This window comes from Neltuma alba, unplaced genomic scaffold (assembly GCF_004799145.2).
Source record: "Neltuma alba isolate B1F8T4 unplaced genomic scaffold, ASM479914v2 tig00012116_pilon, whole genome shotgun sequence".
In the NCBI taxonomy this organism is placed as follows: Eukaryota; Viridiplantae; Streptophyta; class Magnoliopsida; order Fabales; family Fabaceae; genus Neltuma; species Neltuma alba.
This window is the reverse complement of record NW_021636668.1, coordinates 993,925-1,011,448: the sequence shown is the minus strand read 5'-3', so window position 1 is coordinate 1,011,448 and position 17,524 is coordinate 993,925. Positions and strand designations below refer to the sequence as shown.

At 36.6% G+C, this 17,524-nt stretch overlaps 1 protein-coding gene and 1 pseudogene across 1 annotated transcript; both read left to right on the top strand.

Annotated features, from left to right (window-relative positions):
- Nucleotides 1-12,091: 12,091 nt before the first annotated feature.
- On the top strand, nucleotides 12,092-17,504 carry LOC114722838 (outer envelope membrane protein 7). The gene is made up of 2 exons (XM_028908951.1): nucleotides 12,092-12,096; nucleotides 17,050-17,504. Exon 2 carries the CDS (start codon nucleotides 17,062-17,064, stop codon nucleotides 17,308-17,310), a length of 249 nt encoding a protein of 82 aa, XP_028764784.1. The 5' UTR covers nucleotides 12,092-12,096; nucleotides 17,050-17,061; the 3' UTR covers nucleotides 17,311-17,504.
- On the top strand, nucleotides 12,862-14,694 carry LOC114722837 (F-box/kelch-repeat protein At1g30090-like; annotated as a pseudogene).
- Nucleotides 17,505-17,524: the final 20 nt, after the last annotated feature.

Genomic DNA, 17,524 nt, shown 5'->3' with positions numbered 1-17,524 from the left:
GAGAGAAGGTGAAGGGGAGGTTTGAGGGCGAGAGGGAGAGAACTGCTGGGTATAAATAGAGGTGGGGATTTTTGAAACCAAAGTTTTTTTTTTTTAATTTCTCTTTTCTCCATTTTTTTTTTCAGAAAAAAATTCCTTTGGTATGTATGTGGGTCGACCTCGTGATACACGTAAGAGAAGACCACGTGGTGGATTGGTGGAAAGGGCACTTGGGTTTTCTTCACGCTAAGTGGCCAAGGAATCCAGAACTCGGTTCCCCATTGCTTGGCTTTCACCTTTTTACGAGCTATAGTGATTTTAAAAATATATGTATATAGATAAAAAAAATTTTAAATATACAATATCTTAAAATTTATATCATATGTAAAAATTTTAAGTAATCAGGATATTTTACATATGACGTCATATTTATGTGAAAGGAGTTGGGAATATGCGGTTCATGAAATGTTATAAATTTTTATGACAAAATGTTGTCATTGCATTTAGATTTGTAAAAGCTAAAAACTAATCTGTAATGAATTAACAGAAACTGATATTTAGTTTGTTATTGATTTTAATAATTAGTTGATGAATAATGTCCGAATAATTTGATTTAATTTTCATAATTCCGACGAGAATATACCGTTGGGCGCAGAGCGAGAGGCAGAGAATTAAGAGAGAAGAAGAGGTAGAGTCCTAAAAGGTCACATGAAGCCAAGAAAAATTAAGGTACGTCCAAAGTGAGCCCACTGACTTTACTAGCAGGCGCATTATTTTTGAATTACAAACTGAAAATTTACGAGTGAGTCAAGTGGACCCAATAAGATTATTTAATATTCAAGTAAAAGGCGTGAGACCCAATCACACCCACAAAATGAACATGACAAAGCAGGTAGAGGCCAGTTGAGGGTCAAGCCATACAAACACTACTCACTCTTTATAATCCTATTGGCCCCCACAATTTGAACTTATACACACACACACACATATATATACACGTATGTATATTATATATTTTGTTATTTGGTTGATTCCACTGTAAGGGAATGAGAGGGAAAAGTGTTGGTTAGAGCCACGAATATTTGTCACATCACTGATTATAGTGCCGCAGGCTAAACCAAGAAGAAGTCAGATTCACAAACACAGACACTCACTTCCTCACTACTATGGCGATACAAATAGTGCTCAGCTTTATATATATATCAACGTCCATATCCATATCTTTTGCTGTCTGCTAGCTAGAGTTTACTTTCTTGGGCTATAGTTATGCAGATTGTGATCTCCATAGTCCTCCACATTTCTGCACAACAAAGTGACAATAAACTCGTCATGGTAGCGTTGAGATATATATATTCTTTTTCATCAATTACGTACCTCTGATTTCTTATCACTTATCATCTTCCTCTTCGCTTTATCCACTTTCTACAATGTTAACAACTGATGGATGACCTCCACCTCTTGGACATTGTGAACAACAACTATACAGCTCCAGCTGCGAGGAAGCGTCGAATTGACTCTCTTGTGATGTTTGATCGGATCTGTGCAGAAAACCAGAAGATCAGAAGCTATATATGAAATCAATTAAGAGTTTCTTTCATCGACAACGTGACCCTTGGAACATGTCAAGAAGCCATTTGCGGGACGTCAACGTCGGGATTGCTTGTCAATATCCAATAGCATAATTCGCGTTATATCCCAAAAGCTAGAATTTTTTCCATAACAAGGACAATACTGATAGTAACCAACATGAAAAATGACCTTTCTTCAGAGGGAGCAAAACTTATCGCAGCAGACTGAATCCCTTGTATTTACAACAACAGTAAACATGTACAAGAAAAGATATGTAAAGTTAGAAATAATCAACTTTAAGAATAATTAGGGTGGGTGAGATATTTGTAAAAGTCTAGAGTTTACGTACGTTCTTAAGCTCATGGTTTTGTGTTTGAACATATAAATATAAGAAGGTAGAGAAATGAATATATATGAATAGAATTTGTTTTTTTTTGGGCGGGGGGGTCCGCAGATGGGAGGGGAGGAAGTGAAAGGTTGATGGCCAGTAATAAATGCGAATTGCATGGAGGGATGGCTCATTGGTGTGGGATTTTGGAGTGTAGTGAGGTTGCCACGGATGCTTCTCGGCACCATCCGAACACGAAGCCATCGGGGGCACTGTCACGCCCCACCGCTCAAACACGGCTTGATAGCAATGCCTCATCCCCATTCGCTTTCCCCTCTCATATCTATTTCAGCATATTTCTTCCAGTTTGCAGCCATTAATCACCCACCACCGCCTTAACCCCCACAAGACGCATTCATGCGGTCAACATTTGATTATTCCTTCCAAATCATCTTCGTCGTCACTAATTGTTTGTACCTTTACGCTGTGCTCAAAACTAAAGCATGTTCGCATAGGGTCCCATAATAAACGACTTCTGCTAGATGTTTCTTCCTAGCCAATTCCAAGCCCGGACAAAGAATACTAATCAAATTTTCGTCCTATTCATGCAATATATTAATCATATATACTTCCTAATAACGTGTATCAGTAAATATGTTGGCGTATATATGGTGAATCCATTTGTCCTTGTTCTGTGTTTGAGTGGAAACCTTAACTTTACGGCTGATTTTGAGCTCTGGACCTATCTTCTGATGGTCAATTTCGTTGATGCTAATGACATATATAGCTTTAATGAAAGTCTCTGCAAATTGCGCAGCTTGGAGTATGTTGGGGGCCCAAGCTCATTAACGGACATCCTCAGCGATCAATATGCACATCCGTTGGGAAAAAGGGGAAAGGAAATATCAATTAGGAAAGCTTCCTGACAATGATAGCGAGTTTTGTTTGTTACTAATGGTATATGTATCCAATATCAAATGTTGTTGGAATTTAAAAATCTCATTGCCAACTTATCTATAGCGAGGAAGCCACTGCACATATATAAATATATATCGATAATTTGATAAAAAGAGAAAATGTTATTCGTACGCATGCATTTTCCATAAATATCTAACACTTCGTAGATAATTCTGTTGGGTGCAAGTATAATACTATTCGTGTTAGGTCCTCTCACAAACTGCTTCATTTTGTCAATCTGTTCACACTGTCATTTTCATTGGCCGGTTCGAGATTCTTCATGTGAATATATCTCACTTCTTTCCTATGGGGTGTCTTCTTTTTTATTCTCCCTCCTCTCTGATTATGAAGATATCATCCAGCACCAATCATTTTGTAGAGAATTACTCAACCTTTTATATATGCTTGTTTTTCTTTAAAAATGTTGTTTGTTCTTGCCTTGGACTTATTCTTAGTGTCCCAGAAGTCAAAAAAGAAAATGAAAATCATGTGTGCTAATAGATAGTACTTTTCTGCCATTTTTCTCCTCAAGATGTCCCGCGTAAATTCCATCAACCTCCCATGTAAGTATTTTGCCACGCTATTGCATGTTTCCCACAATTATTAAGATAGCATCATATTTAATCAAAATTCGTACACTGTGTAACATATATCATCTATAACTATATTTAATTAATCTTCCTTTTCTTGACAGATTTTTAGCTTTCAGGGAAGGCTTGTTTTTGCCTGCTCCGTACGAATATGAAAGATAGGTCAGTTCCGACGACATTAATGGTGATAGTGATTTTTGCCTTTAATTATGGGTGCTTTGTCGGATTACCGTCTAATGCGAAATTTGGATTTGTTTTTTCCTCGCCAGTAAAATTTCGGGGTTTGGGAATTATAATTGTGAGTTGATTTCGTATTTTGGCTTGGTTCATCTTCTAAAATTTTTCTGACAAAACTTATGCAATAAATTCTGATAAGAACTTTAACTTTTTTAAAATTTTGTTTAATAAAAAACAAATTAAATCAGTCATGGCTTATTAATCCAAGTGTATAGCCCCCCACCCCCCCCCCCCCAAAAAAACGAAGTCAATGTAAATGTCTCCCCATAGTAACCATCACATAATTGGCACAAGTGGTTAAAGGTTTTAGTCAAAAGCTTACCCCTTACTCATGGGTTATTGGTTCAGATCCTTCTCATCACACACGAAAAGTCTTACATTGGTGGGTAATATAATTAATGAACCCCTCGCAAGGATCTTTCTTGTCGCCTAAAGAGTCCGTCAAAGATTCTTTTGACCTTTGATTTAATCCAGTTGGTGAGCTCTTTGTAATTCCTAATGGCGTGTTTAATTTGCTTCCGAGGAAACAATATCCTGTTCATAGTTTCTGCTGCAGAAACCAAACACATGCGAAAACGGTGGCCTATATTCTAAATGGTTGAATCCATAGGTCGTCTAAGGAATACTGGGGATTAGAACAGAGAAATTAAAATTTTCTGCCGCTTTTACTATATATTACCCTGATGTATGATGAACACGCAAATTTTGGGATATCCTAGTTAACATGGTATAAAGCAAGAAGATGAATAATACAAGAGAATGAGTACTCTCAAGTATAGGATTTTAGGACTTAAGTATGGTACTTAATATACCTCATCTACTTTTGTCTATCACATTAATTATTTTTCCCTGAAGTATTCGTTTTAAAATTTAAACGATTGAACGTCAATAGTCTAGTAAATGAGAGGGTGTCTTAGAAAAACTATCATAAATTGTTGATATATTAGTTATAATTAAAAGAAGTTACTTTTTTAATCTTTATGAATCAGGTGAAGAATTCCCATATTTAATCAGAACCTGAGCGAGTATAGGCTAACTATATGTACTCAAATTAAAATGTAGGGCTATTCAAGAAGAGTCGGTCTCGGCCAGCCCGTTTGTGTCCCAATCATGTCCAGATTAATTGGTAGGTCCCAGTTCGAAAAATTGCAAGACAAGCCTTAAGCAAATCGAAACAAAATCAAGGATATAACTGGATGGGATATATGATGCTTATTGGGACGTCCCGTCCCGTCCCAGTATATCATTTTACATATTATTTTTTTGGACTTCTAATGTGTTAAAAATTTCTTAGTATCTATGTGTTCAATCTCCAATCTCCGTACGCAACTTCTATATAATGCTACTACTAGGGAATATCCATGCAAACTTTGTGCAATTCTGTATAATCTCAGAGCAAACTTCTATATACGATGTCTTTTTTACTCGTTAAATATCTATCTATAATTATGTTCGCCCCCAAAAAATTCTGTATTCTCATTGCTTACTTATAAATTTTGACTCGTGTCTAATATATAATGGTCTAGTACTATTTAATCTAGCTATATTTTCCAAACTAAGTTGTTAAGGATTATATAATTTAAAAGAACAAAATGTTAAACATAACCAACTCATCTCCATGTCCATATATGTCTTACTGCCTTTACTTGATGCATTGATTAATTCATCTATTTCTGTTGCTTAAATTTGCAGAACGAGCTGTTTCGCACTTGTTCGAGACCAAGTGGGATACAGGTTGAAAAAAATTATCCATATCGTTTATTAGGATGGAACACCAAACGGAACTATCCCAATCCTGTCTCGTTCGTGAACACCCTTATTAAAAAAGTTAGCCTAATTAACTCAATGTTAGATGTTCGGAGTGGTAACAAAACTCAAGCATCAAAATTAATAATTATATTCTTCATTAACTTCTTAAATTACTAGCTACAACAGCATGCATGCAACAGATCTGCATTTTTTTATATATGCGCTAGATTCTTGTTCATAAACAAGTTGAATTGGCTTCATTCCTTTTGAGACTGGGTCAGCGATATCCACATCCGTGAACTTACAGCACTATCAAGGCCGAACCCTATTGGTGTTATTAATACCAGCCCCATCAGCACAACAACAATTCAATTAGAGAGAAGTTAATTAGTCACAAATCAAGTGCATTATCACCAAGTTGCCCTGTGGAGTCATTGTGCAAGAGGCGGAGGCAATGTTTGGTAGCCTCTCGCCATCATCGATCGACCAGATTTAGTCTCCAAAGTCATGCACAGTACAGAAGACAAGATTAAATAAAGGGGCAATATGATATTATGAAGAAAAGTTTTAACCTATGCCCACCGTAGCAACTTGCTCAAACCCTGATACGCCAAAATGGCCAATCACTTCCTCACAAATGAATTCACCAATGCATGCTTCCTATTCTATTCTCGTATAATGATGTTACCCTTGGCCAATATCTCTTAAACCCATTCAGCTTGGGACAAATAATAATGCAACCCACTAGCCTTCTGCAATTATGACTTCTGAGCAGTTCACCTTGAATGTGACGAACCGCACAAAGAGGCCTCTTTACTTTCAGACAAATGGTGGTGCCACTGTCTCCCTTGCTACGTCTCCATCTATCCCAAAACCATATAGATTCCAAATCCGGGTTTCTTCTTTGGCTTCTCTTTCTTCTTATCTTCGAACAAATAGCGACCCGTGAAGCACAGTCTAGCTACCGATTTCGGTAGCCACGGTTTGGTTGGATGGGAATTGTATAGAGCTTTTTGTGATTTTAGTGATATATGGTCTATTCGGTTGGTCATTGCATACATCTGTTAATTAATTTCAAGATATAACAATTTGAGGTGCGGCTAGATGAATGACATGGGGAACCAGTGATTCAAGTTTGCTAATAGGAAACCCTGTACCAGTAATAATTTCGTTTTGTTTCGCCAATAATATCCCAGTAAACTTAGCTTATACGCAATCGATTCTTTCTGGATGCATAATGAAACAGTTGGAAAATCACGTGGGAAAAACCCACTATAGGAGGACTTGATAATAAAAGCTTTCAAGATCATTCATCATTATTGTTCTGTAGGATTCTAATACATTAGCACATTATATTAAAACGATGACACTAAAACAACGTTACAAGAAGTCACACGCAGATGGCCTCTTAATTAAATTTCCATCCCAATCCGGTATCAAGCTTGGAAGGAATCAAGGATTTTAGGGATAAAATAGCTTATTGAACAAAATATTTTCTTAATCTGATCCTTCAAATTATAAAGCCTCGCTCAAATGTTATTTTCAATCAAAACGATCCCTTTCAAGAAGACAAAGTCACCATTTGAATTAGCAAACCAGTTAGCGCATATATGTCTAGAAATATAAATATTGAGGGTACCAGATAAAAGTTAAATTATGACAGGATTTATCCATGTGCTTTGAATCCCTAAAACAATGTCAAGACACCTAGGCAGACCAAGGCAGCAAGCACATTATCGTCCGTAAATGGCAACATGTGCCATCCAATGGAAGAGCACTATCTTGTTTGAAAGAAAAGTTTGGAAAATTAGAAGTAATGTCTTGAGAAAAGAAAAACCTCTCATAAGCTATATAAATATTATTACTATTTTTCAATGAATGGCCTGAAAGGGTACAACAAAGCATAAAATGATAGAAGGTCAAAAACAAAGCAATTTCCGTGGAAGCAACATGCTTCCCATAGTGGAAGAGAGTGGGCACACCCCTTCACTTTTATCTTCTGATTCCAACTTTTAAAAGCTTTCTTCGTACTCTCATAATTTCTTTGACCTCAAGCTCTTTTGATGAACTTTTTCATTGTGCTTTAATTTCACTCGGGCTCATCAAGCACCTTGTCCACAAAATGAACCCAACAAATATCAGATTTCCAGGAGAGTTTTGTCTTCGGCAGAAATGTGAAAGAGGTACCGGTCGATGGTCTTCGGTTGAAATATTGTACTGTTTGGGTTGCACATGGTGTGCAAACATGTAACGACAAGTTTGAGGTGGTTGGTTTTTCAATTCTGTCTCCAAATTAAACAGGAGCAACTTTCACCAAAGGATGTGTGGTGGAAACTGATCAGCCTAATTATTAATTAATTTGAGAGTTTATTTAGTGCTCACTTCTTGTATTCAGAATTAGAATTAGAATTAGATTGCAGTATATATGCCCTCTCCTTTATTCGTCCCAGAATTTTGAAATATATATTTATACATATGACATATCATCTTCATTTGAAGTTTGCACGTAATTACTAAGTCGAAGTATAGTTCGTCTCTAACGAATTCACTCACGGTCTCAGTCTCACACAAGTAGCCTTATGAGACTTGCTTTTCCTATTTTTCTTGGTCAAGCATCATCAACCTAAGGCTTTTTATTGTCCTGATACATGAACCAGACTCGTTATCTTAAGAATTATGGGAGCATCTCCAGGATAAATTTAGGTGCATGTCCAAGTCTCATAAGAGATAGTGGGTGCCACGTCGCCATCATGATACGCATATAATATATAGCATTTCGAGATGGATAATCAAAATGTATGAAGTAGATGGAGAAGAGAAAATTTAAAAGAGAATATGCATGTTTAAAAAAAAAGAGAGAGAGAGAGCAGAACACAACGAGATATAGCTTTCTTCAAACAACAAAATAGCGAGCTAGCGTCCCTAATAGAAAGATATTTGTTTTAGAATTGGACAAGAATGAACATCGACTATCTACAGAATAAATTATATAGAGCTATGAAACCAATATTTTAAAACAGCTTCTGAGCTATAATAAATAATGCCTAATCTTTCATCCTAAAATGCGATTGTTTGCAAAAAGCAGAGGCGATGATGTGCGCACACTAAAACCAAACATCCATGTCAATGGCTTTATGCAACACAACATAAATTAATGGCAGACACAACAGAAGCCACACAAAACCATCCACTTCTGATCGCGTCCCCATCCACCGTCCACCAGTTCAGATAGTTCAAATAGTGTCATCCACTCTTCACAAGTGTTTCATTCCAACTAAACTTTTACTTATACATGTATATTACCTCAGGTCCCAAATATAAAAACTAGTTGAGAGTCCTAAATATAATATTTTAATTTACTTTACTTCTCAAATTTATAATGTGTTCTAAAAATATTTGTATTAATTGTAAGATATTTCCACCCAATTGTAGTTTCAATGCACATGTTGCTATAAATAACTAACTTAACTAATTTTTTTAACTTTTTCCAATTAGTTATCTAACTCTTATGTTAAGGACTAAATGTAATATTATATAATCAAGTCAGTCTTCTTTTACTTATTTAACAAATTGAATCTATATGATAAACTTCCTGGTATTTTGATCTTTCAGTACTATACATATCAATCATATACACAAATCATTCATCAAGACCTCTTGCTGTTGTTATATGGTCATTTTCTTGGAAACCGTCTATACCAATTAATCAATGTCATCCATCATCAATATATAGAGAATCTATAAAAAAAGCATATTATATATATTTATAAGTAATAAACATTGCGATATATATAAATATATATATGTATAGGTATGTAAGAAACCTTCAAGCATAAGATCTATAGATTACACAAAAGTACTGCGACGTTCTAAGGGAACCTCCCTGTAATATACTCTTGTTGAAATATTCTGTTAACGCAGCAACATAAACACAATATAGTAATCAAATACTAGTTCTAGAGACGTTTACGTCAATGTAAACATCAAGTGAGATAAAATTGAAGCCAGAACATATCGTATGTACGCAGTACATATAATACCCATTAATTATAGTATTAGTTTTGCGTCATGGGCTTAATCTTTTTTACATGCTATTATTTTATTATTGTGATTGCAGTAAGTAAGTGTCTCAAAATGATCCCGAGAAAAAGTTAAAAGCATTTGATGGGACTGAACTGTTGCATGCAGGACAATTGGAGTTTTGTAGGTCCGTGAAAATAATACTGTCAAGTGCGGCCGAACGTGAAAGGTAACAAATAATTGTACATACAGTACTTTTGGATTGAGAGGAAAGAGCCATCTTAATATGATTTGCTAGTGGCTGGCTTACGGCGCCCCTAGCGAGAAGCTATGTACATATATCTATAGATTTTATATATTTCTGTTACGATATCACTGAAAAATAAAGTAGCTCCATGTTTAGCTTAGTGACATAAACGTACCAACACTTGCAGGTTGGCTTATTTCGGAATCAAAATGTGTGGTTGTGTCTCTTTTATTTGATTGCTTCGTGCTCTCTGGCTAAACCTCCTCTGTCATTTCATGTATTTATTTTTGCGGATACGGAAGGCAAAGCAATCAAAAGAGGTTTAGTGGGTTTATAATCGTTTGCGTGAAAGTTAAAGCAAGATGAAAAATATATATTAGGTACAGATGAACAACTCGAAAATGTTGTTTAGGAGTCAATGATATATATGCTTTTGAAATTTCTAAATGCTCATGGAATTTGAATCATTTTGCTTATATCGATCACAATCCAAGGAGTTTGGTATAATACCACCTTCATGGTTTTTACTTTCCAATTACATTTGTCCTTGTAGCTGTCAAATTATAGAACCAACTTACTAGGTAGTGGCCGTTGAATTTAAGATGAAGGCATGGTTGAATCTTATCACACGAGCTTACCTATCTCAATCTCTAAGTATTAAAAAAATACATTTCAAATCTTCCACTTACTTTCAAGAGTCACATCCCTTTGGGTTAAGGCAAACTAATTTTTATTTATTTACTTATTTTTATCTTAGTCAGAAGATTTGTCGTTTTAAGTTGGCAATTGAAATTGGAAAGTCGAGTGAGAACTTGCAGGAATATGTCAGTACAAAAACTCAATGGCCTATTGGGCTATATTTTATAGTTAGACCCATTAGTTTTTGGGCCAGTCATTGGCCCATTAAGTGAATTAGATCCATTTTCGATTTATTTACCTCTCTTATTTTGGGCCAACAATTTCTCTACCTCGTTGGACCTTGGTTGTTGCCTGCCAGATTCTATAGCTAAGCCCAATAAATTCCGGGCTAAAGTTGAGTTATTTTCCATCGTTAGACCTATTAGTTTTTGGGTCAAAGTCATTGGGCCCATTAGTTGGATGACATAGCTGTTCTATTTCTTTACCTCGTTGTTGCTTAAATCTATATCAGTCCAATAAACTCACCGGCTGAAGGGTGATTGAGAACACATTGGGTGATTCCATTAATTAATCTTGCAAATGACGCACCACTATTAACAAATATTTTCAAAATTTGACGGGATATTGAATTCAAATAAAAAAAATAATTTACGATAAACAACACCAAACGTCTCTGATATAAAATAATAAAATATATTGTGTACAACACAGCCTCATTTAAAATGAGTTTAGGAGAATCTATATGTGAAATATTGTAGAATTTTAACTCAAGTTGTCAATTTTTTTTATTTAATAATTGGTTCGTGATCTATTGTGGTGTAGCTTGCTGATCATTTGACAGCTGTATGTACTACTCTTTATGATGCAACAACTGGAGTGCTTAAAACTTAAAAGCTTAGCTAAATCTTAAAAGCTACATCACAATCAATACGGCGACATGACCCAATTTTTTGATTGAAAATGAATTTTTTTTTTAAAAAAAAATCCTAAGTGGACTTTTTTGGCTGTCACTTTAACTAATTTTGCTATCGATTTTCTGATGCAATCCTACTAAAGATATCTCAAGATCGCTGCTTCGATCGAACAAGATTGAGAAACTATAAATTTATTATATTTTTTTATATTAGTCATGATGTGTCTGTAGTAGTTTTTTGTTTTTAATAAAAGAGGCAAATCTTTGAGAACAATAAAGAATCAATAAAAAGAATTCTAAAAAATAATACAAATAAAGACACTAATCTAGATTGTCAGCACATAAATCTAAACAAAATACCAATTATGTAAATGTTTAAGAGCAGATGTCACAGGCAAAGAAAATAAATTGTTTGCAATAAATTAAAGTTTAGTGAGGGGGATCCAATTTTCGATCAAGGCTGAGAAAGCACATGGAATCCAACTACTCATTCCTTACCAGAATTTGTTTGTTACTCAAGCTTCTGTCAAGTTCATGATACACACCCACCCTTTTCCCATAATTCCCTTTCATCCTTGATTATCTACTTAATTGTGTTTATTTGCTTTAATTGCGCATTTAGGTACTTTATCTTTCTGGCGTGCAGTCTTCCTTCTCCTGTCTTGAGCAATAAATAACAAATAAATGGAGCAGATAATAGTGGCTCCCGCCTGAATATGCAGCGCGTGTTGCCACGGGAAGCATTTGAACAATAAAACGCTGTTGGATTAATGGATTGTGATGCGAAACCCACGAGCGCGTGGGTTTGCATGAATCTGAACCACTGGCGGTCCTTGTGTTAGCTACAGAATAATCAAACCTTTCAGTGGTAAGAAAGAATAATGATACTTGTCACCCCCACTCCTGTATATGTATGCTAAACCAGCCTTGAATCTCATCTCAAAGTCGTCACCCCCCCCCCCCACCGGGTCGAACCTCTCTGTGCTCAATCTGTTATCCGTTTCTTGCCTGTAAGTTTTTTGCTGCCTTTACTTTCGACATTTTCCTTTCTTTTCCCCTGCGTATTGGTGTGGCTGTGTTGTTAGTGGAAAAACATGCAATTTCTGGACTGCCTTTCTTTCCCCATGGCTTGCCATAGAAATTTCAATATGTGGATTGGCTTAAGTTTTTTTCTTTCCTCATTTATTTTCAGCTAAATAGCTGGGATTTTGAACTGATTTCCCAGTTTGCTATTTGCAAATTGCAATTGTTCTGTACTGCTACAGCTTTCTGCTCTTGATTGCCAGGTTAAAATCTTGACGAGCCCTGGTGGTGATGAAGCTGTTGGCTTTTGATGAAGGAGCGAAACACAATATCTCTTGTTTGATTTTAATGGTGGATATTTGAGAAGGGAAATTTTCCGCGAGTTGCATTCTTCCAGCATGTAGATTACATTTGAGGAAGAATTCGTGCTTTTCTTCATGTTAGTATCTGATTTGGGGACTCTGTAACGAGTCTGACTGACTGAATCAATTTAAGCGAACTTGGATAGGCTCTTCTTACTGGATTGAAAATTGGGTATCGTTTTAGAACTCAGCATATACTTAAATTTCATGCTAGAGCAAGTATCATCCTAGTGTTTCACAAGGGCTCAAGTGTCTTCTCCTGAAAGGAAGATGCAGCGTGTAAGATTGTCATCTCAACAGGCGCCTGTACTCAAGCTTGGGGATCCTCAAGTGACACTATCCCCAAAGTTTAGACTAGCCGTGGTCCAATCTTCTTTGGCTAATTCTTCACGAGAGTTGGATTTATCTGCTATAGGAGAACCCTTAATTCCGGGCCTTCCTGATGATGTTGCGCTTAATTGTCTTCTCCGCCTTCCAGTCCAGAGTCACTTTGCCTGCAGAGCTGTTTGCAAGAAGTGGCGTCTTCTGCTTGGTAGCAAAGAGAGGTTTTTCACTCACAGGAAGCAATTGGGCTTGAAAGACCCTTGGCTTTTTGTCTTTGCCTACCACAAATGCACTGGAAAAATCACGTGGCAGGTTCTTGACCTTACCCACTTTTCTTGGCACGCTGTACCCGCAATGCCTTGCAAGGATAAGGTTTGTCCCCATGGTTTTAGGTGTGCCTCAATTCCCCGTGAGGGCACTTTGTTTGTATGTGGTGGTGTGGTATCTGATGTGGATTGTCCCCTTGACCTGGTGTTGAAATATGAGGTGCAGAAGAATCGTTGGACTGTTATGAATCGGATGATTACTGCGAGGTCATTTTTTGCTAGTGGAGTGATTGATGGTATGATTATGTAGCTGGGGGAAACAGCACTGATCTTTTTGAGCTTGATTCTGCTGAGGCTTTGGATCCTCTCAGTGGTAATTGGCACTCTATTGCCAGCATGGGAACAAATATGGCACCTTACGATGCTGCAGTTCTTAATGGAAAGCTTCTTGTGACAGAGGGTTGGTTATGGCCTTTTTATGTCTCTCCTAGGGGGCAGGTCTATGATCCTAGAACTAATAACTGGGAAAATATGGCTGTTGGACTTAGAGAAGGATGGACTGGTTCAAGTGTGGTGGTTTATGGGAACTTATTTGTTGTTTCAGAGCTTGAAAGGATGAAGCTTAAGGTCTATGACATGGAAAATGATACTTGGGAAGCCATAGAAGGCCCCCCTTTGCCTGAGCAAATATGCAAACCTTTTGCTGTGAGTGCTTGTGATAACCGTATTTATGTTGTGGGTAAAAATCTTCATGTTGCAGTTGGTCATATCTCAAGACTAAACCCAGAAGAAAGTTGTACAGGAAGGCGGGGCTTCAGTGTTCGATGGGATGTAATTGATGCACCAGAGAGTTTCTCTGATTTGACTCCATCAAGCTCTCAGGTTCTGTTTGCGTAGCTTTCCATTGTTTTCCAATCTTGTATTGCAAGTATTGTTGAAGTAAAATTTATTATAAATGGCAAAGGTCTGAGGGTTGAGGTGGCAGAGTGAGAATATGCTTTTAGTTGGTGTTGAAATGCAGTAGTGGTAAAATCTTATGATTGCATTAATCATTTTCACCTTGATGAATGTTCTCTGTAGCATGATAGCTTTGTCGCAAATTCTAGTCTTGTTTGTTTTATCAAGTGAAAGCACAAATCATTAAAAGGGCAATCTTTTAATGATAACTGGCATTTCAAGCACCTGTCAACTTGGCTGAAAAGGTTCTAGTTGCTGTGATTGGAATCTCAAGCTGTGGAAAATACCATGCGGAGCAATCCCTTTATATGAATTCATGCCATGAAACCTGAGTTGCATATGTATATCCCATTTGTGGACCATATCTTGTTTCATGTTGTTTAAAGATTTCATGCAATCTGTGTTGTGTATGGAAACCTGGCCGCTTGCTCCTCTTTACTCGTCATGTTGCTCTATTTCATGTTATACTAGAGCTAAATGAAAACTATGCTGTATAAAAGGTTCAAATTCAATGGTGCTTGGAATTCTAGACAATACTGACATTGCGAGTTATGCCTCATCTAGAATCCGAGCAGCTCTTCCATTTGAAAGTTTAGAAGTAAATATGTTTTATAGCTTCCCCTAATTTAAATGAGCACCACTTGCATGTTCAATTTCCTTTGTTCATGCAATATACCGCAATTTCCTTGGAAGATTCTTCTGGGGTGACCTAAACTTGGGAAACATCATACTATAGTTCCACTCTGTGTGGGACCCTAAATATTAATAACCTCTATTAACCACTAATGTAATTTAGCAGCTCTCCGAACTATGAGTCTTGTATGCAAATGTATATTATTGGGTGGTTTAATTGGGTGGCATCCTACTGGAGTTCTACAGCCTGATTATTCTTCATGGTGGGGTAGGCATATGAGGTGAATGAATGGAACTTCTCAGTACGTTTTGCAACATTATTCACAGAACACATAAATTGAAATTGCTGCAATTATATTGGCATGCGTCTCACTTGCCCAATAGGATTCTGAGATCCATGGCTTGATAAATAAGATTCAGTTTCCAAGTTCCAGGTCCTGTACCTTTGCTGGCATTAGAAATTGCTGAATTTGGCTCCGGAAGATGAACATTTATCATGACTTTATTGAAGAAGCTAACTTATGTAAATGTTCTTCTTGTCCACATTGGCTACATGCTCAGAAATTGATTTAAGCCTTAGTCTGGCGCGACCTTATCAAGTGCTTGTTCATTTATTAATTAAAAGGCATGAGTATTGCCGAAGGATATGAATTTCTGTTATCTAAGTGGCTTGATCTAAATCTTGCTATAAAAATGAATAAAATATGTATTGGGAGTGCTAGAACAAGTGCTTCAGTTGAGGAAATGTTTGCTTGAATGGGCAGCCAAAGCAGATGCAGAAGTGGGTGTGAAAATTATGAGGTGGTTTAGCGGTTGAAACGAGTCTTTCTTTTACATAGCGGAAGATAAGGTAGGCATGAATGGATGAAAAAGATTGAGACTCTAATAATCTGATGACAGTGAAGTTTCAATTGTTTGGGATAGTCATTTGCTTCAGTGTCACCCCTCTGAGAGCAGAGGTTCCATTGTCCTTTTCCGAAGGTAAAAAATCTTGACCTTCTGGAATGAATGTCCATCACCTCATTTGCTAGTTGGTAAGTTTGGCTTCCCACCGGACAACGAACCCCTCGATTATTTTTTTATTATTTATATTTGCTTGTATTTAGATCATTTATATGGATAGATATTATATATAAACCAATACAGATAATCTTAGTGCATTTATTCAAGGGTTAATACTCTCATTTTAGTTTTAGTCCTTCAAAGTTTTTTTTATTTAAAATATTCATCCTTATAATCTAATAAAAATTTGGACTATTTTGTCTTTTGAGGGACCAAAACTGATAGTTTGAAACTTGAGAGAAAAGATAAAAATTATATTAAAGCCTTTATTTAAAACCAGATATTATGAAAATATAAAGAATATTTGTGCAATCACAATGAAGACTATCGTGGGCATGAATCATTAGTATTAAAATTAAAGATAATACTCCTCTGGTCCTTATTATAAGATCCAATTTGACTTTTTATTTGGTCCTAATTATAAGACCCAATCCATTTTCTCTCTTATATTTATGTATTTTTTCCAAGATAATCCTTCTAATGATAGTTTTAGCTAATATACTTAATTAGCAATGATATTTTAGGAATAATAATACTTATTTATTATAAATAACTAACTTAACTTACTTCCTTAATCTCCTCAAATAAGTCAATTGGGTCTTATAATTAGGACCGGAGGAGTAATAAATTACATAACCTATAGTTTGACTGAAAATCCATAATTGTTTTAAAACTTGTTTACCTGTTATATTCATGGAGCTTGATGACGGTGACATGGAAGAAGGCTATTTGTATTTTGTACACATTTCCTTTTCAAGTTACAATTATTGGATTAGGTTTTGAGATGAGATATATATATACACTTATCTGATTCTAAATATAAGACCTTTATACTAGTGTATATAAGGGTTTTATATTTAGGATCGGAAGAGTATATATTGTCTTTTCAAAATCTTATTCACCATTAGGGCCGCTTATGTAGAAATGTAAGGCAGAAGAAATGGAGCTTGAAAGATCTTCAGACACCGTCGTCTTCTTACAACACTTCCCGGTGTGTCAGTGCGCCTGTGAGGTTCTGCGTCTGTCTCAATTACGATCAAAGAGGCCCAACTTGTCCAACCAGATCCAATTACGATCCAAAAGGCCCAATCAGGTGGCCCATTACCTGATTCTTCAAGAGTTCAAGGGAACAATGAAATGAGGATCAGAGCTCAGAAGATTGCTTGAAGACTTCTCGTTCCCACAGAAAGGTAGAAAAAGAAAGAGATGGGGGCCGTGACGACGGCAGTGATAGCGATAGCCGGAGTGGTTCTGGGTTGGATCACCATCGAGATCGCATGCAAACCCTGTCTCGACAAAGGCCGTGAAGCCATCGATCGCAATCTCAATCCCGATTACGATCCCGACGACGACCTTCCTTCCTCCGCCATTCGCGCCCATCTCAACCCCAACACCTCCGATCCCGATCCCGTTCCCGTTCCTCCCCCCGCCGCCTCCGCCGTTAAATCCGTCTGAGCTGTAATGATTCTCTCCATACATTTTTTTTTTGGTTCCCCGGCCTGACTCTTCATACATAATCCACATGGTTGTTACTTTCTTTTTAAAGCAATGATAATCTTCTGTATTCTGTGTGTGATGTACTGAATTTTGGATGCGAATTTGAACAAATTATCATTAATTTTTGAATGAGTGAGTGAGAATTTATTTTTCCGTTGTGTCAACCTGATTT